Source organism: Neopelma chrysocephalum, unplaced genomic scaffold (assembly GCF_003984885.1).
Source record: "Neopelma chrysocephalum unplaced genomic scaffold, ASM398488v2 Primary Assembly neopelma1_63, whole genome shotgun sequence".
NCBI classification, from domain to species: domain Eukaryota; kingdom Metazoa; phylum Chordata; class Aves; order Passeriformes; family Pipridae; genus Neopelma; species Neopelma chrysocephalum.
In genome coordinates this window covers 5,838,304-5,865,790 of record NW_020897720.1, presented here as the reverse complement: position 1 = coordinate 5,865,790, position 27,487 = coordinate 5,838,304, and the positions used below count along the sequence as shown (strand labels likewise).

Here is a 27,487-nt window from a genome sequence, read left to right as displayed (position 1 = left end):
AGCTAATAAAGCTATTATACGTAAATTAAGTTATAGGTATCTCATGTTAATCTCTTTGGGTTTCATTGCCTTTTGTTTATGAAGATAAGTACAATGATGCATAATAATAATAATAATAATAATAATAATAATAGATTAGCTGACGAGTAGGAAATCAATCCATGTCTCCTGGGCAGTCACTGAATATTAATAATTTTAAAAAAATCTGGTGTTTTTTATAAACATGCAATTATTATCTTACTAAAACCGAATTAACAAATTCAGCTGATGTGTGCCTGTATGTGAAGCAGCTCTGGCTGGTGACAGTGATTTCTGTGGGCTGTAGCTTGGGCTGGAAGAGGTCCAGGGCTTCGGAGCAGCCAGTGCTCCTTGCCATGGTAACCCCTTTCCACCTGCCAGCCCTGGCTTGTGTTTTTCTCAGGCAGGCTCTGTGTTTAACATGCTGTCCCTCACAAACCCATCCTCTGGGCCGACCTACTGGGTACAGCCCCAGCCTTCCCATGAAAGCCTGCCCAGATCCTGAGAACATGAAGAAAATGCAGAATAGCCTCTTCAGAGCAAAGCTTTTGGTATTGATCTGGTGGAAGGGAAGTAATTAGATTAGACATTAGGACAAAATTCCATATTGTGAGGATGGTGAGGCCCTGGCACAGGTTGCCCAGAGAACTTGTGGCTGCCCCATCCCTGGAAGTGTTTAAGACCAGGTCGGATGGAGCTTGGAGCAACCTGGTCTAGTGGAAGGTGTCCCTGCCCCTGGGAGGAGTTGGAACAAAATGATCTTTAAAGTCCTTTCCAACACAAACCACTCTATGATTCTATGATATTAGCACATACATGTGCATAAATTACAGCACACATCCCAGCACACATTACAGTCCATCAAGGCTGGCCCTTGCTTGCTCACAGGGTGAGTTGATGGGCTGGGTAAGTCCTCCAAGGTTCAGAGCCCCTCCACCAGCCTCCTGTCATCAGGAGTTGCCAGCCACTCTCCAGGAGCGAGAACACAAGTGTCTGGGCTTGGTGGGAGCAGAGATGCTCCCTGAGCCTCACTGGATGACCTCTTTGAGGTCCAAGAGGGTAATACAGGTGTTTACACAATCTCAGTGTCAGAACCTGAAAATGTAACTTACTGCAGTCTAATTGTACAAGAAGCAATGCATAATTACCCAGGACATGTTTTGACTCAAGGTGCCCCTTAGCTGAGTAAATCCAGCTTAACTATTGCTTCTTAGAAGAGCAAGAGACAAGGTTGGCTGCATGCCACATTCCCAAGTGAGTGCTCGCTCATCTCTGCATCCACAGGCCACTGTGGACTGAGATCAGACAACCTATCTCACCATGAGAGGTCCAGGGTGATGAGCTGGTCACCTACAGCTCTGGCTCCTGTCATTCATCTTGCTGCCCCTCTTAGGCAGCCACCAACACTCAGACACAGGGTGACATTAAGGGCAGCTCCCAGCAGACTTCTGGACATGACTCATGCTGCATCTTTTCCCCACTGGAGCACCACTGGAGAGTGACCAAGGGATCCTCCATACTAAAAGAGAGTTGAAAAGTATCTCCCCACTAAGGATGTTTCATCTTGCTTGTGCTTGATTCCAGGCCAGGATCAGTCTTTAAGTACAATCTCTTCCTCCTCTTCTGCTGCTTGGGAGCAAGACGGGACAGAGCAGGAACCTGAGTGTGAATGGGCTTGCAGTGAGCTGAGCAGCTCAGTGCACATCTCCCAGGCAGCTCCCTGTGTTGACAGGTGGGAGACAGATGGGTTGCTGCTGGGATGCCCGGGAAGGGTTGGACTGGCAGGTGGATGCCAGAGCAATGCTGCACATCCCCGCAGCTCCCAGGACTCAGGAGTGACTCCAGTCCCCCTTCTCTGCTGCCTCCAATGTCTTCTCACACAGATACTGGACAGCACTGCTCTGCATGCCAGCCCAGCTGTGAGATTTCTGAAAAGTGACACCCAAAGCAAGGCAGGAAGCCAGATGTTGGGAGAAGGGTCGGTCTGCCAGGGGATGGAGACGACCTCCAGGGAAGCCTGGTGCTTCAGGAGGGGGGGGAAGGCACCGTTCACAATAGCGGTTGGCCCAGCAACTTGCCTTTGTCCTGATCATGGTTTGTGTTTACTTTTTGTATCAGCCAAGGCCTCTCGCCCTTGTTGGAAGGCAAGGAAAAGGAAAGGGCTCATTTCCCTAAATCCCACAGGAATGGCAGCTGTGGTTTGGCAGAGATAAATTCAGAATGCCTGTGAGAGTGGAGCTGTCTGCGAGGCTGCTCAAGGTAATGACCTGTAGCCTGGAGAGCAGGAAATATTAATGAGCTGTTAATTATTCCTGAGTTTCTCTCTCCCACATGCACACTCTTCACATGTGCACTCGCACAGGTTTGGGCAAGGGGGTGTTGGCAACATCTCAGTCACCCAAAAAGGTGCAACAGGAGGCAGGAGCAGGTTTCATCATGGACAGAACTTGCTGAAATTTCGAGCCACTGTGACACTACCAAAGGGACATCTGCTGAATTCCACAGGCAACAGTCTTTCTTCCAAAAGACAGACCACCATATGTCTGCTAGGATTTGCAAAGTATCTAATAGACACTCTTTCCTAAGTGTCCCTTTAGCCATTGTATCCTTCCACATGAAATAGAACAGATAAACCAGATCAAGAGATTTCCAATCTGAGATGAAAACGAAGAGTGCAGAGGGACACGCCATCACAATAGTAGTTATGTGCCATGCAGGTTTAGAAAGAACAAACCATGCTCATGCCTGCTAGTTTATCAAGGCAGCATCAAGAAGATTTAAGAAGAAAATATGTCAATCCCAGACAAAGGTACTTTAAGGAGGAGTTCAGCAAACACAAGAGGAAAGGACTGACAGAAGCCAGAACAGGTACAAAGCAGTTTCTGTCATCCCCAAATACTGGAGCTTCTGGGGCATCAAATAGCTCCCAAAATAGACACGATACAGACACAGAAGACAGAGAGATGACTCAGGAGGCGATGACACTCCTGCCAAGTTTGGCTTCCCAGGTATATGATCCTACAGGTGCCTTGCAGCTCAGGTGCTCTGCTGCAAGCATAGCCACCACCAGAGCACTCTGTATTCTTCTGTCAGATCATGAGAGACAAGATGGGAAAGCCCAGCTGATGGGTTAGGGAAGTCTGGGAGAGACTTCGGAACACAAGCCTGATGCTCTGAATTTGTATAGGAACTAACAAAAATCCTTCCCAAAGCACTGGAGCACGGGGGGTTTTTTTATCTGATTAATATTGTACTAATACTTTGGGATCAAGCATGGCTTAAATCTTGGACAGCGGTAAGAAAAAGTCATGATGCAATTAAACAACCAGCTGCAAGGAACTGAAGGTGTTCCAGGGAGAATCAAATCTTAGAACCAGGACATAAATGCTGCAGTTGTTGCTCCCTACACACCAATGCATGTTTACGTCCTTGTGTGGCCCAAATGCCACTGTCAGAGCAGGTGCAAAAGAAAGAAAAAGCCAAACCAAAATAGCAAAATAAAACAACCACCCCATAACCAGTGTGCAAAGGGAATTTGGTTATGTAAGGATTTATTCTTCCTTTCTCAAAAACCATCTGGTGCTCAGGAGCTCATTTCTTTGTATTCAACCTGATTCCTGGACTGTATTCCAACAGCCTTCATGGCAGCCAAATGTAGAGTCTTTTTTATTTTTCTCCCCTCTCCTGTAGTGTGACAGGAATTGCTGGCACTTGTGCTGTTTCCTACACTTGTCTCCAGTGCTGCAGAAAGAGGAGCCTCTTGCTGCCAGGTTTCCTGCCTCTGTTTCCCTCTGCAAGGAGCTGTTGCTGCTGGCACAGCATGTGGGAGTTGGGGAGCTCTAAGCAGCTTATCTGGACCCTTAGTGCACCCTGGCACCATTGTGTTGTCTGCAGAGCTGGGACAAGACAGGAACATGGAGCTCCTCTCCTATCAACTGGTACCCAGGAGAGCCAGTTGCTCTTCCACGGTGTCCCTGTCACTGACACACATAGTTTCTATCAGCTGTATGCTTGGAAGGGATTATATTTTCTCTACCATGTTTACCATTTCAACCTCTCTGCCCCCTCCAATCCCAAAGAGATGTTTTCCCTGGAAATACTGAGCACAGACCTGTCTTCCACCAGTCCTGCTGAATAAGTGCCCATGAGAGCAGCAAGTGGCTCTGGATTCCGTGCTGAGAAGTCCCAGGGACACTCAGATGTCCTGTGGGCAGTGACAGCAGAGGTGACAGCTCCAGGACTGATGCCATCTCAGCACAAGAAGCATTAAATCCCCACTGGGAATTATTTTTACATCTGGCCTCACGATTCCCTGTCCAGAGTCACTGAGCCTTACCAGCTTCGCTCTCCTTCCTCTTCACCCCTCCTGCAGGGCCATGGCAGGTTCTCAGGGCAGGGACACCAGCAGTGCAGACATTCCAGGTCCATTCCAGGTATCCCCATCTCAGCACACCCAGACACACACTGTGCTCCTGCCTCACTGCAGTGCAGGGAAGGGAAAGTTTATTTAAGCACATGCAGTCACAGTTAGTGACTCTTGGCTTTGGCTCAGCCTCCCGGCATCAACCCCCATACGCCTCCTGGCATACATATTTATGATCCCAATTATCACTGAACAACAACCCAGGTTGCTGTGAAAATAAATTATTTTTAATCCAAATTACCCAGTTCACATACTTCACCCACCTCTGCTTAGCAGAACAGCTGGTGTTTACCAACTCTTCGTTACTGTTCCAAGCAACACAAGAAGATGATGCCCGGAGAGGAGCAGCCACCTCTGAAATAAGATGAGCTCAAGGTTTACCTCTGCCTCAGACCCTCTGCTCCTCCACATCAGGTCTCTCCATCCACCTCAGCCTCTATCCACCTCAGCCCAGTGGACATTTGCACCACTGTACCATGGAGAAATGATGAAAAATGTCTGCTGATAATAATTATTATTGTGGGGTGCTGTATTTCTGCAGGAAGTGGTTTTACATGGTTTCCATGTAAACCCAAATAAATCCAGCTATCTCTACCCTTCTGCCTGTATCTGTATTTACAGTTATCAGCACTTCCTTTCTCTTAACACCACGGGAGGCTCACACCAGAGCTAAGAGGATCCAAGAATTATTCTTGTCATGGTATTTCCACTGTCCAAGAATGACCATATGTTAGAGAAACTCAGTCCCTCTTTATTCCAGACCTTAAATGGCCCCCTGAGGCATTAAACAAATGTGACATAAGAGGGGCAGTATTGGCTCTTAGATGGGCTTACGTCAGGACTGGGAGAGCTGGTGCCCAGAAGGCCACATTGATGAAAGATTGGAGCAAGATGGGTCAGCATCAGCTCAGACACTGGGATGCAGAAGCTCCAAAGCCAATGCCAGGAGATTCCTAGAGCACCTTCATCCTCTGGAACTATGAGAAAGGAAGATGCTGTTTTTAGCAGCTGTGTGAAAGTGTGTGCTGCTGCACGTGGCCCCCACCAGTCCTATTTCCAGCACTGCTGGCTGAGGACTGGAGAAAGGAAAACTCCTGTACTGGGCATGGAACAGACAGTCACATGCAGCCCAGGAAAAGTCACAAGCCACAGCAAGATAATGACACCTGGTGTCAGAGGAGACTTGATCCATCCTTTCCCTTTCCCCTATTTCTTCCTCCTCCTCTGTAGCAAAGGAGGGCTAGGCACTGGTGCTCAGTGCCTTCTGCAGGATAACTCCTGCTCTTCCACATTCCTTCTCTTCCAACCTTCTCTTGGAGCAACATCACAACTATGGCCAGGCTCTGCACCCACAGTACCTTGAGGGCATCCCTGTGCTCTCTCCCTCCATACACACATGGATGCTCCCTGCTGTGTCTAAAATACTGACAGCTCCCAGACATGCCCCAGGAATGATGGACATGGTCCCCCTATTCTGAACAGGGTGGAGAACGACAACCCCCAGCCTGGCTACCCCAGGACCCGAGCCATCACATGGTGATCTTCTCTGGCACAAAGTCCCCAAAGTTTCTCTGCCCACAAAACTCTGCTGGTGTCTGGAGGGATGGAGTATCCTCACCCTCCTTTGGACACAGGCCCAGGAGCCCAGGATCACCAATCACTCTAAGATTCACTTTATTTCAAAGTATTATTATGGAGTTTAATTAGCCCTGGCCACCCCGAGCTCTCATCCCACCAGGAAAACAGCCCAGCTTTGTCACAGCATGTGGGAGCAGGCAGGCAGATGAGGGAAAGGGGAAATGATGTTTTATGGGATGTTCTCAAGGAGCAAGACTTTTTTGTCCCACAGGCACCACAAATTTGTTTGCTGCCATTTAAGGAGGACACATTTGGTTTCAAACCATGGGCCAGCTCCACAGTCCCTGCAAATCAGAACATCTCTGTTTGACTCATGGAGCTTTGCTGATTTAGACCAGCTGAGACACTGACCCTCTATGTTTAAACAAAGCTCATTTTTTCTCACCAGTGCCAGGCAGAACAGCCTCAGCTTTGGCTCCGGAAAGGATATTTCAGCAGGGATGCTCTCTACATGATTCATCCTTCACTAGGCTGAACTTTGACAAGAACTGCAACAGCCACTGGTCACTGTGGTGGGTCTGTGGGCCACAGGTAGAGGCACCGTCACCTGGATCCCAGCCCCAAAGGGCAGAGCCTGGCCAGTGGCACAGCACCAGCTGCTGCAGCCACTGCTTAGAAAAGCCCCTCTGGGATGTCTTGGGCCCCATCTCAGGGGCCCAAAGGGCACTGCTGGGGCGCAGACAGTCTGAGTGCAGGGACGCTTCTATGGGGCCATGCAGCATCCCTAAGTGAGCTGCTGTGGATGGCCAGAGAAATGGGTGGAGATCTTGGTGCTCAATTCTGCACCAGGCAGACCCTCAGGTCTCCCAGAGCCATCAGAGCTTCCCTCCCCTCGATAGCCTGGCGTCCACTTGACAATCTGCTTTCTGGTACAAAGAGGTGAGACTGTGCTTTTCCTCATGTATGAAAAGAATCATAGAATGTATAGGGTTGGAACAGACCTTAAAGATCATCTAGATCAAAAAAAAAAAAAAGGGGAACTGACCTGAAAAACTGCTGAAAAGATCCTTCCCTGGCACAGTGAGCACCAGCCATGTGTACTGAGAACAGGCAGCCCCATGGAGTGGACAGAAAGGTTTTGGGGACCGGTTCTCCCCGGAGCTTGCAATATTTCAAACAGGATGAAGATTTACCTCCTCTGAACTCGGGGCTGAGGCTCCCCAGGAGCATTGCAGGAATGCTCGGTAAACAAGCAGTAAACTATTCATTGCCCCGGTGATGGATGCCTCGAAGGGATTAGAAGAGGAAGATGAGCTCAGCATTTGCAAAGAGCAGGGAGGAAATAAATGTTCTGCATTTAGCAATCCCGTGCAGGGGAGCATGGTCAGGGAAGGGGAAGAACTTGGAACAGGGTCTGTCTGCGAAGACCCAGATGGGTGTCTGGCCACTGGTTGTCAAAGCAAAGAGATCACTTGGAAAAACTGCTCCTACTTCCCTGTGCACCAGCCCAGACTGAGAGCTGAGCTCGGTGTTGGCCAGGAAGCAGCTCTCACTGCAAAAATGGGCATTTATTGCTCTCTGGTGGCGAGATGGGCTGTGGAGGACGAGAAGCCTCCTTGGAGCCTTCTACTGCCTCTGGTCACTCCACAGAGTTTTGTTTCTCTTCCAGCCACGTAGCTCAGGGCACTTGAAGGTAACTTGCTGCCTGCTGGAAAGTGGGGTCTCCTCGGGCTGCCAACAGCCCAAGCAAGGGCAGTGCAGCTGCCTCTCCTCACCAAAAGCTCCCCCGTGCCCCATCAGCACCCCTGCCCAGGGGCTGGATGTGCCACAGTGCAGGCCAGTGTGTCCAGCCTCACCATCTGCATCCCAAGGGGCTCTGCAGCCAGGAGAAAGGAGACTGGGGAGGGTACAGGGCTGCAAAGCCTGGGCCAGGTCAGGACTGACAGCTCTGAGAATCAGTGCCATTTAGGTTGGAAGAGACCTTTAAGATCATCGAGTCCAACCATTAACCCAGCCCATCACCCAAGGCCACCACTAAACCATGTCCCTAAGTGACACATCTACATATCTTTTAAACACCTCCAGGGATGGTGATTCCACCACTTGCCTGGGTAGCCTGTTCCAGTGCTCTTTTCCTGTGCTCCTGCTTTAGAGGTTGAAAATGCAGATGGGCTGTGAGGTAGAAGAGGCCACCTGGCTGCTCCAGTGCCAGAGCTGAGGCTCAGTGACAGGCCTGGGGTGTGGGAGGGCTCTGCCTCCCCCGGAGCAGCTGTTTGTCTGCATATGGGTGTGGTCCCCATGCAAGGTTTGACCAGCCGCTCCTCATTTCCCGAATTCTGTCTCTCACTGACAAAAGCTTTGGTGGTGCTTCTTACAAAACAAGGGTTTGGCAGAGGTATGGGTCACAGCCCTCTGTGGAGAACACAGGACAGAAACCAGACAGGAATAAATACAGGAGGTGCTATTCAAGTTAAAACACATTTTGGCCGAGCTGAGCTGCGCCACAGGACCTGAGGTGTGTGGGGCAGTTAAGGGCAGAGGCAGGCACATGGCAGCACTCTCCTGTCCACGTCCTTGACAGGGCACTTCTGAAACACCATCAATAGCTCAGTCCCACTGCACCACATACTCCAGCACCACTGCTGGGGCCTCATCCTGCCCAGATGCCCAGCCTTGATGTACCACCTCGACTATGGTGCACAGCCCTGCTCCTGAAAAATAAGGTCAGTGTCCCAAGTGCCTGTTGGGGACAAGGAGGCCAAACGCTGCCAGCTCCTTAGGATGTGGTGCAGGACCCCTTCTGGGCCAGTGGTCCTGGAGAGCACAGGACCTGTGCAGGACACTCCTTGACGGCTCGTGCTGGAGTCCCCGGGGTGGCAGATGGGTCAGACGACGTGGCCTCCTTCACTCAGCCACCTGGGCCGGTACGTGGCACAGCCTGGTGTGCCCTCAGGCCCCTGTGGGGCACTGGGGATGGCTCCCAGCTTGGCACGGATGAGGGACTGCAGGTCCTGGTCTCCCAGCTCGGTCGCTGCGGCGAGGGCCAGAAGGAAGTAGGCTGCTGCATCCTGTTCATCCTAACCATAAAGGACGGGGAAGGTGTTAGGAAGTGGTTTAATTGAAGGTCACAGGGCTGAAGGGAACTGGAGCAGAGCCCAGTGGTTCCAGGCAGAACCCAGTGACACCTGATTTCATTGAAATGGGTTCTGTATAATCGCAGCTAAGTGCCAGCACTTCTTTCCAAATTGCCTTTCCCCCTTAAAAACCTGGTTGTGCCAGCACTGGGAGCATTTATTCTAAATCTGCAGATAGGAGGGAGAGTCACAGGTTACAGCCATCTACACGTCTGCTCTGCCAGGAGATGTGACACTTCACCTTCAGCGCTCCATCAAGGCCAGAGTGCTCAACACAGCACCATGGAAAACATCATTTCTTACCTTCAGCTTGTGCAGGGTCAGGTTGCCAAGGTGGCAATACACCTTGCAGTAGTACAGGGCCTCTCCCGAGCACTGCAGCATGGGGGGACGCATGGCAAGTGTCTTCAGGTAACAATCTTCTGCCATCTCATACATGTGCAGAAAATAGTAGACTGTAGCCAGGCGGTGGAATGCAACCAGCTCCTGCAACTGATCTCCTGGAAAAGAGTTGCTAATACGGTCACCCTGCAGCACTCTCAGTCCATCCCCTGCCCGGCCTGCTGAGACACTTTGGATGCATTTTCTCAACAGCCTGGGGGCATGGATACCTTTATAAGGAGCCAATGAGGTGGAGGAAACTGAGCCCTGGGTGGGGTTGCTGATACCACAGCTGGACAGATTGACCTGGGAGTATATCATGATTTCTTGGGTGCTGGATGGGGCTATTACAAGAGTGGTTTCATATCAGACATTCATGCTGGCATTTTGCCCATTCAAACTATTTCTGTAATGGGAAGGGGTGAATTTATTAGAAGAGCCAGGGCAGAGAGGAACTGCTCAGTCCTGTGCTTTCATCAGACTTCCCATGCTCCAGTGTAGCAACAACCCTACGTTGTCACGCAGCTTAAGAGGGGAAGTGGCCTTAAAAAGATGTTACCACGTAGGGTAAGAATGGGTCCAGCAGTGTTATGCAAGAAGGAGATGCCCCTTTTACAGGCACACTGTTCTCATCCACAGGAGCCAGTGACTCACAGTACCCCGTGGATGTGCACCACTCACCAACCCTGAGGCTCAGCCTGGCTGCCAGGGTAGCAAACTCCAGTGCCTTCTCATAGCCCTGCAGCCTGATCTGCAGCTCTGCCAGCTTGTTGAACAGCCGTAGCTCTGTCTTAGTGGCCTTTAGTTTCCTGGCCAAGGGCACAGCACCTCCCTAAGGAGAGAGAACAGTGAGTCCAGGATGTTCCTGAAGGTATCATCAATGCCTGCAGAGGGGTGACAGAGCAGCAGGACAGGGACCAAGTACTTGGCATGGCAGGAAGAGGATGGGATAGTTGAGCACTGCAGGTTTAGGTTCTAGTCCCTTCTTTCCCCTGAAAATGAGATTCATATCCCAGAGCATGGTTCTAAAAACCTGAGCCTCACATCTCTGCCCTTCCTTAGGTGCTTGAAAAGTCCACAGGAGTGACCAGCTCACACTTAACACCACCAGGATTTGTAATGTAAGGACCCTGTTCCCACCCCTGAGACAATCTCTGGGGAGAGCTGCAGCCATTGCAAAACATGTCTGTGCTCCAGGCTTCCCACTATGGCACACTCAGGACCATGCCATCCCTCTCGACCCTCCATCCCTCCTGCCTGGCCACACAGGGCTTCAGTCAGCCTCGGGGCAAAGCCCTCCACAGCCATCACCTTGTGGGGACATAAGCACAGAAATGCTCGGGGGGATCAGTACCCTGTAAAACTCCACCGCTCGATCTCTGTTCCGGTTGCCATTAAAAAAGGTATCCCCTGCTTTCTCATAAAGATCCATGGCCAAGGAGAAGTTCTCCCACTTCAGAGCAGTCTGAATGGCTGCCTAGAAGGAAAAGGAACTGGAGTGAGAGTTGGAAAGAGACATTTGCACATAGACATTAATGTGATTAAATAAAAGCAATATTTTATGAGCCGCTCTTCCACTTTGCAGCTCAGCTGATAAAATAATGCTAGAGATGGAGAGAAGCCAGTAGTCTTCTACTCCAAGAAGTCTCCAGTGACTTCCCTGGCACTTACCCCTTATCTATGTATATTTCAATGGGAACTGGTCACTTGGCACCTCCAGCTTCCTTTGGCACTCCTACATTAGTTTCTTACTCAATGAATTCCCTTACTTTCACTCAAAAATACTCTAAACCCAGTGCATGGAAAGAAAGATGGGAAATTCAGGGCCAGATAGTGCCTGAATATAAGGCAACAGCTCCTCCTTCCAGCAGCAGGTTTACATCACTCATAAGAACTTCCCCTTCCAGGTCTTCCAGCCCCAAAAGTCTCTGACCCAGAAGCAGTGATGGGAATGAACCTAGCCAGGGTGGGAATGGGACTGCTCCAGCCACCTCATCCGTACCTGAAAGTACATTTCCACCAGCTCATCCTCCTGCATAAGATAGTAGAGCCTTCCTGCCTGCAGCCAGGCCTCTGCTGCTTTCACAGTCTCCTCAAGGTCAATGAAGATCCTTAGACTTTGTTTGGTGCAATCCAGGGACTGTCTCAAAGCCCTGTGATGGTAACAGGCAAAAAGCCATTACAGAGGAATCACAGGACACTTCCAGCCATCGGCTGCGAAGCTCCCACCACCTCCTCATGGCAAACCTGTCCTCTCCTCCTATAGTTGTCAAAGTTTAGAGACAAATGGGGAGCCAGAGCTCTGAGCAATGTGTCCTGGTAAGGTCATGGAGGTCTCCATGCTTTAATGCATGTGTGTGTGTATCATCTGGCAACCTTAGAGCAGTCCAGGACCCCAGTGTTCCCACAGGGGAACCCCTGTGTGGTTCCCCTGATAAATAGGGGTTGGTCCAGGTCACCTGCAAACACTATTTGCCTCCCTACACTAATCCCCAAAGTCACCCCCAGCTCCACATGGGGGTACAGGCAGGGAGTTCTTGTACCTTCATCTCCCAGACAGAACCTGGCACCCAAACCCACAAGGTTTGTTTGTCCCTTGCATAGTCAAAGACACAGATCTGTATGTACCTATGCAAGACCTTACAGCTCCTTTTCAAGCCCTTGGTCACTGGAGGACATAGGAATAAGCAGCAGGATGAGCCAGTGGGTTGGACATGAAGTCAGCTGTGGGGAAGGGAGAGCCAGGCAGTGCCCAGGGCATTTTGTTTGCTTGGTGTCTCTCCTGCTGGCAACCAGGCTCCAGCTGTCCTTTGAGTCCAGGGAATGGGGTGCTTTGTGATCTTAAATAGCACCATCCACATGACAGGCATCTGCTTCCTAAATACCTTCCCTCTGAACTCACTGTGACCTGATAGGGGACATGAACATCCCAGTTAGGGATAGCCCTTGCCCATTTGTCCTTCTGGGACACGGCAACCAGCTCTCCACTGTTTGACACATTTGTCTTCAAGGACTGAAGTCTGTGGTCTGTCCACGTCTCTTTCTCTTCTCTCCTGCCTAATCTAATCAGTCAACCTGCAGGTGTCAAGCAGGAGATTGAAAGGTGAGCTGATATGGAGTCTTAAGTACCTCCTACAGGACCTTAAGCACCTCCCTGGGGAAAATATCCCAGCAGTTATAGGAAGGGCAGACTCAGCAGCTGGAGGCTGAAACCAGACTTATTAAAATAACAGATAAGGAGCCTATTTTTACTGGTGAATGGTGATTAATCACTGGAATAAGCCTCCAAAGGAAGTAATGAATTCCCTGTCACTGGGTCCCCTCTGATGAAGGCTGGATGTTGCTCTGGAAAACTGTGTTTGGCCAGACCCCAGTTCTGTCTGGGACAACTTTTGCCTGGCTGTCGTGACACTCTGGTTGACATTGAACTGTTCCCTCTTCACAGCACAGTGACAGCTCATAAATCTCAGAACAAGAGTCTGCAGGGCAGCTGGAGCCACCACACACCTTCCCACCTCACTTGAGGGACACCCCAAGAAAGCCACTGCTCTTGCTCTGGGTAAGCAAGGACCCCGCTCTAACAGCATCCAACAGGCACAGACAGGACTTACTCAGGTGTGCCCAAAGCCTGGTAGAGCTGACTGAGGGCCTGTTGGGCATTGCCTTCCAGCTCTCTGTCCTGCAGCTGTTGTGCCAAGGACACCCAGTGCTCATGGTAGGTGATGCAGGCCTGGAGATCAGGGGACACTTTGCTGTAGAAATGGCAGAGAGACTCAGTGATGTGAAGCTGACCTGCATGGTACAGGAAAAGGGAAAAGGACAGGTCAAGGGGTTGTTTTAGGGAGCTGGCAGGGTGCTGCTCAGAGGTGAATGCTACCCTGGTCCCCTCTGTACTCACTCCTCAAGTTATGCCACTTCAGGGCAAAAACCAATGCCAGTTCATAACAGAGTTTGCCATCTTCCATCCTCTGCCTGTCCACCATGGCCTGTGCCAGCCCCAGCAGCACCTGCACCAGCTCCATCTCCAGGTCTTGGCTGCCCTGGAGCTCAGCGTAGAGCTGGACTGACTGGAGCAGGTAGAGCTCAGCCAGCTGGCTGGCCCCACACCCCAAGCTCAGCTGCCCCAGGTTAGCCAGGGCAATGGCCTGATTCCTCTTGTTCCCGGTCTCCTTGGCCTTGTGCAGGGCCCAGAGGAAGTTCTCTGCAGCCGCCTGCACCCGCCCTTCTCCCTTGAGGGCAATGGCCAGGAGGTTGTGCACGGCTCCGCCCTGAGTCACACTGTCCGTCCCACTCAGGGACCGCAGGAGCTGCCACAGGATGTCTGCAGCCGGACCTGGCTGGCCCTGCAGGAGGTACATCCACCCCAAAGAGAGGGAAGACTCAAAAGCCTCCTCCTCGCCCATCAGTCTGCTGAGGGCTACAGCCCTGGCTGCATAACAAACCGCCCCGTCCAACACCCCGTGCTGGAGGTACATCCTGGACAAGATGGCACACAGCGTCCTCTGGGTGGGCACAGCTCTGCTCTCACAGCAGAACTGCAGTGCTTGCTTGAGATAGAAACAAGCCAGTGCTGGGATGCTGCTTCTCTCCAGTTGGCTTCCCAGTAGTTTGGAAGAATTTTGGAGGATGAAGCCAGCCCTCCAAATGGGTGTCGGTGCTCCCTTGGTGCCACTGGGAACAAACAACCTGGCGGAGGCCAGTGCAATATTTGGCAAGTACTTCTTGTCATACAGGTAGCTCAAGATGGCAGGGGCATCCAGTGGCCCAGAACTAGTGCCTGGGCCGAGCAAAGTGGTGGTGAGACACTGAAGATGCTCCATAAAGGGCAGCACTTCATCAGTTTTGCCCAGTTGTAGGAAGAGCTTGACAATGAGGAAGCAGACCCGTGCCTCCAAGGGAGCATTGCCCACAGCAATGGCTTCCCTCAAGACGTACATCATGACTTCCAGCTCGTTTTCAGAGCTGAAAGAGCGGCCAGGCAAGCAGACAAGCAAGGTCACCATTTTCCCCAGCAGGGAGGAGAACTTGTGCTTCATGTTCTGTTTCAAATAGATGGAGGCAAGGGTCACATGCAATGCTGCCAACAGAGGCAGGTCCTGAAATCCCCTGTCCAGGACACTCATGGCTTCTTCAAAGTAGACTCGAGCCTGGGAGAATTTGACCTTTTTGATGCAGAGCTTACCCAAGAGGAAACAGAGCCTGACATGAGCCCAAACTGAATGAGTCCTCTTGGCCCAATTCCTGGATGTCTCAAGGTACAGGACCAGTTCATCCTCATCGGAGAAACCATAAAAGGTGGAGTGGAGAAAGGAGAAGCTGAGATCATAGAGGCTTTGAAAACTGGATACATAACTATCTTGGTTAAGGAAGGTCAATATGGGGTCAAAGACATCAGCATCATCCATGTGTCCAGCATTCAGGTCAATAAAGAACTTGGGATAATCAAAGTCATCCATCTTCTCCAAGAGAACATCTTCTAACATAGAAGGGGCTGATTCACTCCCTGGGCTGGACAGCTCGGAGGTGCTAGTTGTAGCCATTTCATTTATTTCCTCCCAAGACTGGAGCAGTTGGATATCTTTACTGGCATGGAGAACAGCCTCTGGAAGGGACAGGAAAACCATAGCAAGGTTAGGAAGAAATTCCTTACTGTGAGGGTGGTGAGGCCCTGCCACAGGTTGCCCAGAGAGGCTGTGGCTGCCTCATCCCTGAAAGTGTTCAAGGCCAGGTTGGACAGGGCTTGGAGCAACCTGGTCTAGTGGAAGGTGTCCCTGCCCATGGTGGGAGGGCGGAGCAAGATGATCTTTAAGGTCCCTTCCAACCCAAACCATTCCTCATGTCAAAATTCACCCTCAGAACTCAACACAAAAGCATCCCATTCTGTCCCCTCCTCATACTCACCTGATGGCACTTTTGGGAACATGGCTGCAGGTTCAAAACCATCTATACAGAAAGACAAACAGAAAACAAAAAGCCCAAAGCCTTGGTCGGTGTTAATGTGCAGACACAGTCCCCCAAACCTTATAGACATCTCCTGCTGCTCTGCTAAACTCCAGACCCTTGTGTGGCTTCTAGCTGCAGACACCACAGGCAGCTGCAGTTCAAATCCCTGGGATCTGCTGGGGTTTGGTGCTTTGTAAGACCATGGAGAACAGCTTTTAGCTGGTGGTAAGGTGAGGTAATGTGATAGTTACCTGGGAACTTCACAGGTAGGGTTTTATCAGCTCTCTCAAGAGCCTTGTGGTGTCTATTCAGAGGTTTCCAGGTATGTGTGTCTGTACCTTGGGCTCATTGCCCCTCACCTGGCTCCTCTGAGAGTTCCCCTGAATCCTAGGAATCCCAGACTCAGCCCTACATGGCCACACTGTGCTTCTAGGTTGTGAGAAAGCAAGAAATAGAGACACAGAAACCAGCTGAAGTCCAAAAGCCACACTGGAAGCACAGAGAAACTGAGCACCCAGGAGCCCTGACTCAGGTAGGCAGGAACTTAAAGCCAGTGGAGAGCAGAACCTGCCAGGGTTCTCCACAGCTGAAAAGCTGCCTTGGGAACAGAGAAGGCCCCTACAAACTGCAGTGTGGCAGGGGTCACCTCTTGAGGATATCTACAACCTCCATGACCAGGCTTTGGAGGTTGGCTCTGCCACAGTAGTTCTCTCCACTGCAAAGCCCAAGCAAAGAGCTCTCTAGGCACTGTCCAGCATCATTCTCCGTGGGGATCCACATGTCTGGGCATGTGAGGAGAGGGGACACTCACCCAGGCGGTACACAGAGGTGATGTCAGTGCGTGCCAGGTCCCCGAGGAGGGTGGTGAAGTGCTGCTCGTCACCATTGCATGGGATATGCAGGAGGGGGGACTTTTCTTCTTCACTCAGAAACACCAAGCCCTTTCCCCTGGGGTGAGGCAGATATCAGGAGAAGACAGTCAGTGTCTCCCTGATGCTATAGCTGTCCTGTAGGATGGGATTTTCCATCCCTCTTCCTCCCACCATAAAAGTTCTGCTGCAGATGAACACAGGATTTTGGACACCTTCCCCATGCAGGTTCTCCATGAAGGAACCAATGGATACCAGAGGAAAGGAGTTATTGGTATTTTTATTTAATCCAGAATCCCTTTCTGAGGCCAGGACGACATCTGATCTCCTCTGTTCTCTGGAGTGTCAGAGAAAAGTGCTTGCAACTTGCCTTGGGTAAGTGACTGAGTAAGGAAAGCCCAACAGACCTAGCAACAGGTTAAGACCTTGTCCTCCCACACACACTCTTGGAGGAGAAGCCTTTTTGGATGGGCACTGAACTGGAGCTATATCTTTAAGCCACCCATAGAGACAACTACCCGAGTTGTCAGAATGGGGTTGTGTCACCCTTCTTCCCTGGATAACTCTTGCTTTGTCCTTGAGAGAGTATTGAATTCTGCTCAGGGAGAAACTGTGCCAGTGGTCGTTCTGCCTCGACAGCAATCCTACAGGAAGTGAAGAGGCAGAAGGAAGCCAAGCATGACTTGGTTTTCTCGTCAGGGATTGCTCATCCTGCCCTTGCCAGACTCACAGCACCTCAGACAAAGCTACAAACTGAAGACATTTCTAGGTGGAGTGAAGCCAGTTTGTCTGGTACACAGATGTCCTGGGCTGCCTTCGCATGGAGCCAGGTTAGCCCGGGGCCAGATCTGTTCCTCTCCAAGAATCACCTGAGGCAAGTGAAATACGATTGCTTTGTCTGGGCAGAGACTGCTGCAGCCTGTTGGCAGCAGAGCCTGGCCAAGGCTTCTGGTCAGACCTCAAATGGATTCTCTGTGAAGGTCTTGCAAGGCAAATTACCTGCCCTAGACTCTCATACAGCCTTGAGTTGGGACTTGGAATCTTCCCTCCATTTTCTCCTGAATTTAATGTGATAAGTAAACTTACAGAGGTTCACAAGCCTCGGGACTTATGTAGCGGGTTGGAACAAAGCCAGTGCTCCCACTGCTGAGGGATTTGCCCACAAACCACGGGAGTCCTGGAATGAAGAAGCCTATGACTTCTATGCTGTCTCCTTTGGAGAAACTCAGTTCATCCCATGCTGCTCCTCTGTGGTCCTCGGTGGCGGTGCACCTGCCTTTGACTGGGAAACCAAAGCAAACAAGGGCATTTTAGTGTGAGGCCACTGCTAAAAATTTCATGCTGGAAAAGACTTGGGCAAGGAGAGAACATGATTTCAGCTTGAGAAGGCTGCTTCTCTCTCCCCTAAGATTTATTGTGCTCTTTGATTCAGACCTCTGCCATTTCTTCTTGAGAAATGGATTATAATAAAATATACAGGAGGGAGGGATAAACTCCACACAGCTGAAGGCTGAAGCCTCTGAGAGCTGCAGTCTGGAAGGTGACTGGAAACATGGAGCTTCACAGAAGCTGCACTGTCTCAACTCTCTGCCAGGAGTGAAATCTTGAACAGCACAAATGTCCATCACACTACATGCCAAATTCACACCTGCAGGAATCTCCCATGTCCAGCATACTCTGAACAGGACTGGCCTGGGGCTAACTGGTGAATGGTGGGCACAGGTTTCATGTGCACACTTGTGGGACCCTCATTATTTAAAACTTCACTCCTGAAAGAATGAAAGGAGACATAAAATTGTAGTGGAATAGGAAAACCCAGTGGCAGAAGGATGCCACCAGCAGCCCGCTGTACCCTACGTTCCTTGTATCATCCTTTGAAGTACACACGGTTTGCAAGCTCTGTTCTCCATTCCAGAGGTCCAGAGATGCCGTATTCCCTTAGAGCACCCAGAAATGGTGTGCCATTGCCAGAACAAGAGATGAACTCTTTGCATTTGTGGTCAAAACCAGGCTTGCGAGAGCCGTGCCCTTCCCTGGGATGCTGCCTTACACAGGTATCACTCACCAATTGGCTGAGAGGTTGTCCCACTGATCTCCTGGGAGATGCCAAAACTCACAGCATAATTCTTCAGGAACCACCTGCAAGGCAAAAGGAAATCGCACTGGTCCTCTCTGAGCAGTCCTGTCCTCAGGCCAGCTCCAGGGATGGTGTCACTCAAGCAGGAGACATGTTCTGTTCCCTGGGAGTGCCAGCATGGCCAGCACATCCAGCCCAGTAATTCCTTGTAATGGTTTTACTGGGCACAGAGGGCAGTTTGCACCACACCATGGTAAGAGCAGGATAAATTTGCTAGGCTGTAAGGAGGATTTCACCATGTAAGAGGAGCTGCAGGTGTCTTTGAGGTTCAGCCAGGTGACAACGTGAAGCCCCACTTTGGCTGGCATTGCCTAAATTTTTTCTCCACTTATTCATCTGCAAATGACAGATAATCTCATGTATGACCTAAATGAGTATCATACAGGAATGATATCTGAAGTACAAGTATGTCCTTGCTCTGTCTCATTAACAGGACCTGAATTGGTTCCAGTAGTTGTCTTTATGCATAATCTACATCCTTATGGAATTGTGAGGTTCTTTCCCATTGCCAGAGGCAAGAGCAGTTTCCCATACCAGCCTTTGGTGCCAGCTCATGCATCAGGATCAGGAAAGCGTCTTGGCTTGAGCCCTATTAATTCACCAGTTTACTTACTGGTAAAATGGGTGAGGTATTGGCTCTAGAGCTGTCATGGGCACCATGCCTCGTTGACCCGTTAGTAAGGACATCCCTTCCCATTTTGAGTCCTCTCCAACATTCTTCACATGGATCAGCTCATTCTTGCAGAGCTGCAGGCCTTCCTCTCCCTCCTGCTCCGTCTTCCACGCGCCTGGCATTGCTCTGGAGAAAAAGTTACCTGCAGATAGAAAGAGTCATGCCGGGGTCAATGGCACCAGTGCAAGGCATGGCCCAGCAGAGGGCTGCAACTCAGCCCTGCTGGGACAATTTTGAGGAACTCCAAACATGTGAAGTCCCTTCACACCTTCCTGGAGGAGCAGATCCATATATATGGTGGCCAAATGATCCTCATCCACAGTGACTCTGATCTCCGTGTCCTCCATCAGGGCACAGTTTAGCCAGTACTCCTGGCCAAACAGAAGCTGCTCCAGGCAGCTGCCCACGTATCCTAAGGAATCAAGAGGGAAATCAGCGTTACCATCTTCCTTCATTGGACAGCATGAAGGGCTCTTTGGATATTTCCTAGTCTGCCATCTGCAACCATGCTGTGAGGCAAAAGCCTCTTATTTTGTCTCCATACCCAACATGCAATAGAAGGATTATCCAGAAGGCATCCTCCTGGGTCTCCTTCACTGATCCAGACAGTAGTTTCAGAAACAGTCAAAAGACTGCAAAGTTTTCTAATTCATATTCTTCACCTGTCCACCCTGTTATATTACAGTACCTTCTTCAAAAATGCTTCTCACACTGTCTGTTTAGACCTCCCAACACCTTGAAAACATTACCTAAAGTCAGATACGTGGAAAACTTCCAGACTTCTTCCAGGGTTTTGAAGGTGAGGAGGAACCGATCCTCCTGTGCTTGCATACAGACCAGCCTGGCTGACAGCTCCTACACACAGGAGACAAAGCAGGATTCAGGGACAGTCTGGGACTCTGACAGGGGGGTCTAATGATATTAGACCCTGGAATGAGACTAGCACTCAACTATCAGCATAGTTGAGACTGAAACTGTGTGAGTTGTTTGCCAGGGGTTAAGGTTGTTCCAGCCAGCTGAGTCCTTCCTAGCTCACTCCAGGGCTATCTGGATGATCCCTCAGGCAGCTCAGAGCCCCCAGTACAAGGCTCCTACTACGAGGCTCAGATTTGCCTCTCACCTGTTACCAGCTCATTTCCCCCATCCTTCCAGTCCCCTCCAGAGCCCCCGTGTGCAGGCACACACCCTGCAGTGGCCTTGGAGAAACTTCTCTTTCTCAGCTAGGTTTGGTATCCCATCACACATCCCATCCTGCCAGGAGCATCCCAGCACATGCTCTGCTCTGCCAGGCTGAGGCTTTTACCTTGAACAGGGCACAGACCCCTCTGTCATCACTCTCCAGGGCCCACAGCTTCTTTCTGGCTGCTTCCTGGAGCTGGGAATTGAGGCAGCTGGAGGAGCGACTCTCAACGGAGAAGAAGAGTGATATCTCTTGAAACAAAAAAGTTAAGGGGGTTAAGGAGTAGAAGGAGCTCTGTGGCACCCAGAGCTGCCTGTGCCAGGCCCAGCAGTGCCTCCAGCCTGGCTGTGATGCTCAAAGAACACAAACCCAGCTCGTCCTCCCCCTTCAGCCACCCAGATAAGAGACTCGAGGGATGGCAGGGGCTCTGCTACATTTGGGAGATTCCACAGGCATCTTACCTGGTGGAAAGCCCTCTCTGACAGGCAGCAGCACCAAGGAGGTGTCCGGGGAGCCATCTCCTGCCTCAGTAGTGGGGCTGCTTGGCTCCGACGCCCCAGCCTTACCTAGTGAGGAGGGAACACACAGAAGAGCTGCTGACAAATGTTGTGGCAGAGGTTTAGGATATCCCGCCTAACCTGAGAGCACCTGAGGGCTCAGCCCAGGGGTTGCACTGCAGATCTGGCTGGGATTAGGTGAATCTGGTAGCACTCTACAGTCATGCTCAAGGTTGGAGGCAAGATCCATGGGATTAATGTGTCTTAACTACGTGACACCCTTGATGATGGGTTTCTTTCCAGTGCTGGAGGGGCTTTGGAGTGTCCAAGAGCTTTCCCTCCTTGCTCTTGGACAGACCCTCACTGAGCAGATCTGTTAGAAGGATGTTTTAGAGGAGACCTCAGAGCAAGAGCAATTCCCCAGCACAGGAGAGTCAGGGCCTTGCAAAATTCTTTACTTATCAATTTTGACAGTCAAAATGAGATTTTCTCCCCTGCCTGGTTGGTAACTGATATCCAAGATGCATTCTCTCTGCTTCACACATTGTCAACTATTGCCATAAAGGATTCAGGAACTGAAACTTTAGCTGGTAATTATGTTAATGAAAGCTGAGGCACACAAAAATCCAGCTTGCTCTTCCACAGCTGTATTGGCTGTGGAGGGATAACAAGATTAAAACCCAATTTTTGTCAGTAATCAGATTGGACTTGTAAGACAAACAAGGACCCAGAGATCTGGAGCTGGATCATGCAGCAACTTCTGTAAGTCACTTCTGTGACCATAACTATACTCTACAGTTCTTTTAATTCAGCCAGCTTTGCAAGCTAGTCAAATAAACTGCTATTTGCATGCAGAATTATAATCCTTATTTATAGTTAGCAAGTAAAAAAGAATGGCCCAAGGCTGCACATGTCATGAATGAGCTTTTCTTTGAAAGAAAAGGCTCTACATTTCTCAGCAGTTGATTTGAACACACTTAACAAAGGACCTCATCTAGCAGCTCCATCCCCTTCCACATGTGGGGGAAACAGAGAAGGGGAAGTGAAAGGAGACAGAGGCAGAACTAAATCCAAACTGGCTCCTGCCAGGCTGGGCTCGCCTACCAGCTGCCACTCCTCCCTCTCCTCCTCCCCTCCCTGTGTCCCAGCAGACCCTGCCAGGCTCCACTGGGCTCGGCAGGGCCCGGTGGGCAGGGCTGGGTCCCACTTCCCTGGGCATGGGTACCTGATGCCATGGTCCTCTCCTGACACCATTTTCCCTGGTGTTCAGCTGCTGTTTGGTGCAGATGGTCCCAGCGTGGCAGGAGCACGGGCGAGTGGGGACAGCAGGAGTCACACTCTTCACCTGGGGAAGACGGAGGGTGGGCAGAGACGTTCGGATCCCCAGCAAGATGCTCCCTGCCTGAGAGGTCTCCACAGGATGTGCCAGTGGAGGTGGCAGATTGGACACTGCTCTTGCCACCTCCATCAGTGGCAGGACAGAACATGACTGTGGGTCTCCAGAGCCAAGCAGGGATGAGGACTTACTCGGGTGAGCAGAGAAATGGGTTTGTTCTCACAGATTCAGTGTTTATTTTTGTTTGGGCCAGGCTCAGAAAGGGAACTGGGAACTGTTTTCAAGAGACCAATTGAAACTGCTGGTGAGGAGTCCTTCCCAGTCGTGCCAATGAGTCATTTACCTCCCTGGTGCTGAAATATTTTGTAACAGCGGGCAGGAAACAGCCCCAGCCCAGAGCCGAGTGCAGGTCCCAGCACTTGGGGCTGCACTCCTGGCAGCCACGGCTGAGTGCTCATGGCACCCTCTGGCACTGGCTCTCCTGGGGGACACGTGGCCACAGAAGCTGGCCCTGAGCCACCTCCCTCCTCCAGCCCTTTAGCACAGCCCCATGACCTCATTTGGACACGCTAGTACAGGAATCGTGTCTTGGGGGCTGGCAGCACCCCTTGGGCTCTGCAAGCCTTGCAGTTCTTGGGGGACTCCTGGGCAGCAGTGGTAGTCAGACAGGGGTGGCAAGGGGCTCCTGAAAAGCCAACAGCCTGGGAACCTCCTGAGTCATCCTCTCCCCTCCCCAGCCAAAATGTCGTGCCTCATTCCCTGCGCACCCTAATCCAGTGGGCAAGAGGAGGTGGCACCAGAAGCTGCCTCAGGAAAGGCAGGCAAACAGCCAAAGGGGCCCATGCTCAGCACTGGTGTCTCCCCAGAGGCCCCGTCCAGCAGGACGAGCTCTGCAGCCACAGGTCTCACAGCCCAGCTCAGACAGAGCAGGGCTGTGGCATCCCCACGGACAGCTTACCTGTGCATCCCAGGGACAGGTCCTGGTGCCAGGGGGTCCCCAGGCAGCAGCCCATGTGTCCAGTGGCACCGCCAGCCCCGGGGCAGTGGGCTGCTGCTGCTGCTGCTGCTCCTGCCTGGCCAGCACCGCAGCCCGGCCACAATGCACAATGTGCCTTTTGACCAGGCACCGGCTGCCAGCACGGCGGGGGCGATGGGCACGGAGTCAGGGAATGGTTTGGGTTGGAGTCATAGAGTCAGAGCATCATTTAGGGTAGAAAAGGCCTTTAAAATTATCCAGTCTGACCCTAAGCCTAACAGTGCCAAGTTCACCACCAAATCATGTCCCTACGTGCCACATGTACATGTCTTCTAAATCCTTCCAGGGATGGTGACTCCACCACTCCCCTGTGCAGCCTGTTTCAATGCTTGACAACCCTTTCCATGAAGAAATTTTTCTTAGTATCCAATCTAAACCTCCCCTGGTACAACTTGAGGCCATTTCCTCTCGTTCTCTTGTTCCCTGGGAGCAGAGCCTGATCCCCACTGGGCTCCCTCCTCCTGTCAGGGAGTTGCAGAGAGCGAGAAGATCCCCCCTTGAGCCTCCTTTTCTTCAGGCTGAAACCCCCCAGCTCTCTCAGCTCTCCTTATAGGACTGACTCTCCAGACCCTTCCCCAGCTCCGTTCCCATCTCTGGACACACTCCATCCTCTCAATGTCTTTCTTGCTATGAGGGGCCAGAACTGGACACAGCACTTGAGGTGCTTCACCAGTGCCCAGTACAGAGGGACAATCACTGCCCTGGTCACAATACTGCTGCTACAAGCCAAAATGACGTTAATCTTCTTGCCCACCTGGGTACACTGCTTCATCCTTCTTATTAGCCCCCTTTAGCTATTAAAAGGCTGCAATAAGGTCTCCCCAGAGCCTTATTAGCCTTTCTTCCTAGGAGAGAGGTTCCAGCCCTCCAGTCATTTTCATGGCTCTGGTCTGGATCCCCTCTGACAGGTCCATGTCTTTCTTGTGCTGGGGGCCACAGAGCTGGATGCAGCACTCTGGGGGGCTCTTACCCCATCCACTGCCACTGCTGCCCTGTCCTGGCCCCCAGTTACCCTGGGCTCCACTCTCACCCTTTCCTTTGGGATCCCATTGCCCGGCCCACATGGCACATTCCTCTCATTCCTCCCACGAGCTGCAGCATGGAGAGCCCCTCAGTCTGCCAAGCCTGACTGAGCTTCCAGCTGGTGCTGACTTCCAAAGGAAACCTTGTTCCTGACACCACTGCAAGCACCTGCCTCACCTGCACAGATGCCCCACTGAGGCCCATCCAGCATCCTCCATCCAGAGCTGGCCATGTTCCTGGGCCACCTTCCTGCCCAATGCTTTCCCTGTTTCACTGTGGGGGCAGCTGGCAGTACTGCCTGCTCCTCACCAACCTCAGCAGAGCTACATCCAGGCAAGCCACAGGTGGGTTCTCTGCAAGCCCAGACGCTGTGAGCTCCGGTGGGGCTGGCAGGGCTCACCTCATCTCTGAGATCAGGGCTGTCTGAACCCCGGATCCAAACATCAGGAGGGACTGGTTTGGCTTCTGTGCAGGATCCCCTGGGCTACACAGGATGAGTCTCATTCCCCTCTCGCTCACATGCCTTGACCTTCCCCCTTTCCAGGACCAGGACTCAGTGCTGGCTGTGCTGTCTCACTGTGCTGTGGGTGGCAGATGTCTGCAGAGCATCTCTGGGGAAGAGTAACACAGCTCCTGCAAAATAAAACCCAAAAGGTCTAGGGAGAGAAGTTGCAGGTGGGGAGGTCTTTTACTGATGGACCTTTATGTCAGCAACCAGCCAGTGCCACCACAGCAGTGATTTGTTTCCCGTCCTTCTCCAGGAGCATGGATGGCTTTCCCAGATCGCCAGGCTGCATCTCAATGCATGACAATGCCTTGAATTTATCCAGAGTAGTGAGTAATTACTCCAGTGAGTAATTTAGGCCAGATTGGATGCATCTCTGAGCAACCTGGTCCAGTGGAAGATGTCCCTGCCCATGGCAGAGGGGTGGAACAAGATGAGATTTAATGTCCCTTCCCCTAAACCATTCTGTGATTCTATAATCCAGAGAGGGTATTTCTCCCCACATTTCCATGCTGTGACAGGGGCTGTCTGGCACCACTGTGATATCCCTTTAGGGTATGCAAAGCATGAGGAGTACCCAGCTGTGGGACAGCTGTGGCAGGATGGAGTCCATCTTCATGGAGCTGGCTGGGAAATTTCAAACAGAAGTGAAGTCAAACCAAAAGGCTCTGCAGGGAAGGTTGCACTGAGTGATGCTCCTGTGCAGCCCTGGCCACCATCTGCCTGCTGAGGAGAAGACTGAAAGAGTGGGGATTCCTAGTCCTTAACAGGAGAAACTAGATGTCAAAATATTGGGGTTGCCTGGAGAAGGGACCATCCTCTTGACCCTCCTCCTGAGCCCCAGGTGTCAGGGAGCTGCAGTGCTCTTCTGGCTCTCCTGCAAAGCTGTGCAGCTGCCGGGACCTGCGCGAAGGTGAGTGCTGGGACGGGCCGGCTCTGCTCTCCCTGTGGCAAAGACACTGTCTGTTCCCATTGCTCACTGGCCCTGGAAAGCTCCACATTTAGAAAACTCCCCCAGCTGACCTAGGCATGCTCTGAAGATGCAGAACTGGAGGGGGAATTCAGATCCAGATGCAGGTGTCAACCTGCTTGTGCTCAGAGCACACAGCTGGAGTTCTGTGACGGAGTCAGTCACAACTTTACACAAAAGATGTTGCGGTTCTGGGCCCAAGTTGTCAAAGTGGTCAGTGCCTGAGCAGGGCAAGGTGCTTTCAAACAAAGCTTTTTGCTTCCTTCAGAAGGCTCTTGGTTTTAGCAATACCTACTCACCAATTAACAGCAAATTCTCCTACACAGGAGAAAATATTATTTTACATAACCAGATTTTTTTTTTCATTTTCTAAACAAAAATGTCTTCCTTTGTGGTTTTGAAATTTCTTTTTGCTTTAAAGTTTACCTTAATAACTTAGCAACCAAACCCATCCTTACACAAGCAAAGGTACCACCTCCTGTTTCACCTGAACTGGAATTTGCCTTTTGGCCAGTAACCTGAAAACCTCCCGTTCTACTTCCTACCTCTCACCATACCAGTCCTGGATCTATCCTGGAGAGCCCCCACTGCTGCTGCTGAAACCTGTCAGCCTGGCCTCCCTGGAAATACTTCCTGATAAGTATGGAAGCAGTTTTCTGGGGTCTCAGCCTGTTCCAGCTGGGGGTCTCTGCCTGTGCCAGCTCTCCAGGGTCTCTGCTCCCTTTGTAAACCTGGGCAGGCTCTGTAGGCAGAGTGCCAGCCGGCCACACTTCCCTACCCATGGCATGAAACAGAGGAGTGTGGCTGTCCGGGCACCCTTTGGCTGGGGGACAGAGCTGCCACAGACACAGCAGGTCTCCAGGCCTGTCACACAGCACTACCCATCCCTGGGACCAAATCCACGTTCCTAAATCCAGCATGTCTGCTCTGATTTCTCCTGTCAGTTCCTGGATACAAAGGACCCAAACCAAACCTGTCCTTCCCAGTGTGCTCATCACCGTCGCACCCGAGCATCAGATTCAGCCGGGACAAAAACACAAACTGTCTGCCCCAACCTGGATTTCCACAGCCGTGTCCCTGCACTGGATCTCTCCGGACACCTGCAACCTCCGCGTCCCGGCTGTGTTTGCTCAGCTGGGGACGAAGGGCACGGGCAGGCGACCAGCACCCAGCGAGAGACCCGGCACGGCGGCTGTACTGACCTGCTCCTGCACACACGCCCTGTGTGCTGCTTCCCAGCACCGCTTCCCTCATGGAGAACTCTTGGCCACGAAACTCCAGCCTCTCCAAGCCGGTTTCCCCAGGGGAATGCTGCCGGTGCCGGGACGCAGCGCGCACCCGTGCGAGTGCACAGGGCTGTGTACGTGTTTGCGAGGCGGGCGAGCGTGCCCTGCACCGCCACTCCCTCACACGAGGAAAGGAATTTCTTCCAAGAGCGGCTTATCATCTTGGGAACCTCCGCTTCCCAGCAGAGCTGCCGGCGCGGAGGTCAATGAGTTACCCAGAGTTATGCTATAAACAGCCCGGCACTCCGGCGGACTGCCGGCTCCCGAAGGGAAGCACGAACGCCCAGGCACCACCTTCGCCCTGGCTCTGCAGTAAACAAGGGCTGGCGAGGGGGATGTCCGTGGGCACAGCGTCAGGGCACGGTGTCAGCGCTTGGCTCAGCCCCGGCGTGACCACCTCGGACACAGCTCTCTCCCACTCCCAGCGGCTGCTTTGCGTGAGCAGCCTCTCCTGGACTCACCTGTCCCCTGCTCCCAGCCCCGGCGCCGCGTCCTTGG

General features: G+C 51.7%; 1 protein-coding gene across 3 annotated transcripts; it reads right to left on the bottom strand.

Annotated features, from left to right (window-relative positions):
• Window positions 1-7,635: 7,635 nt before the first annotated feature.
• On the bottom strand, window positions 7,636-27,044 carry SH3TC2 (SH3 domain and tetratricopeptide repeats 2). 3 transcript variants are annotated; one of them, XM_027682894.1, is made up of 18 exons: window positions 26,906-27,044; window positions 22,059-22,178; window positions 20,798-20,902; window positions 20,460-20,587; window positions 19,906-20,011; window positions 19,425-19,568; window positions 19,097-19,298; window positions 18,412-18,485; window positions 17,433-17,628; window positions 16,289-16,425; window positions 15,436-15,477; window positions 13,433-15,136; window positions 13,146-13,326; window positions 11,537-11,687; window positions 10,889-11,011; window positions 10,216-10,366; window positions 9,457-9,653; window positions 7,636-9,096 (listed from the first exon to the last, which is right to left on the bottom strand). In XM_027682894.1, the coding sequence occupies exons 1-18, from the start codon at window positions 26,955-26,957 to the stop codon at window positions 8,905-8,907; spliced, it is 4,005 nt and encodes a 1,334-aa protein (XP_027538695.1). In that variant the 5' UTR covers window positions 26,958-27,044; the 3' UTR covers window positions 7,636-8,904. The 3 variants fall into 3 exon arrangements, with proteins under 3 accessions (XP_027538695.1, XP_027538696.1, XP_027538694.1); XM_027682895.1 differs by lacking the exon at window positions 22,059-22,178; XM_027682893.1 differs by lacking the exon at window positions 26,906-27,044 and having other exon boundaries at window positions 22,059-22,357.
• Window positions 27,045-27,487: the final 443 nt, after the last annotated feature.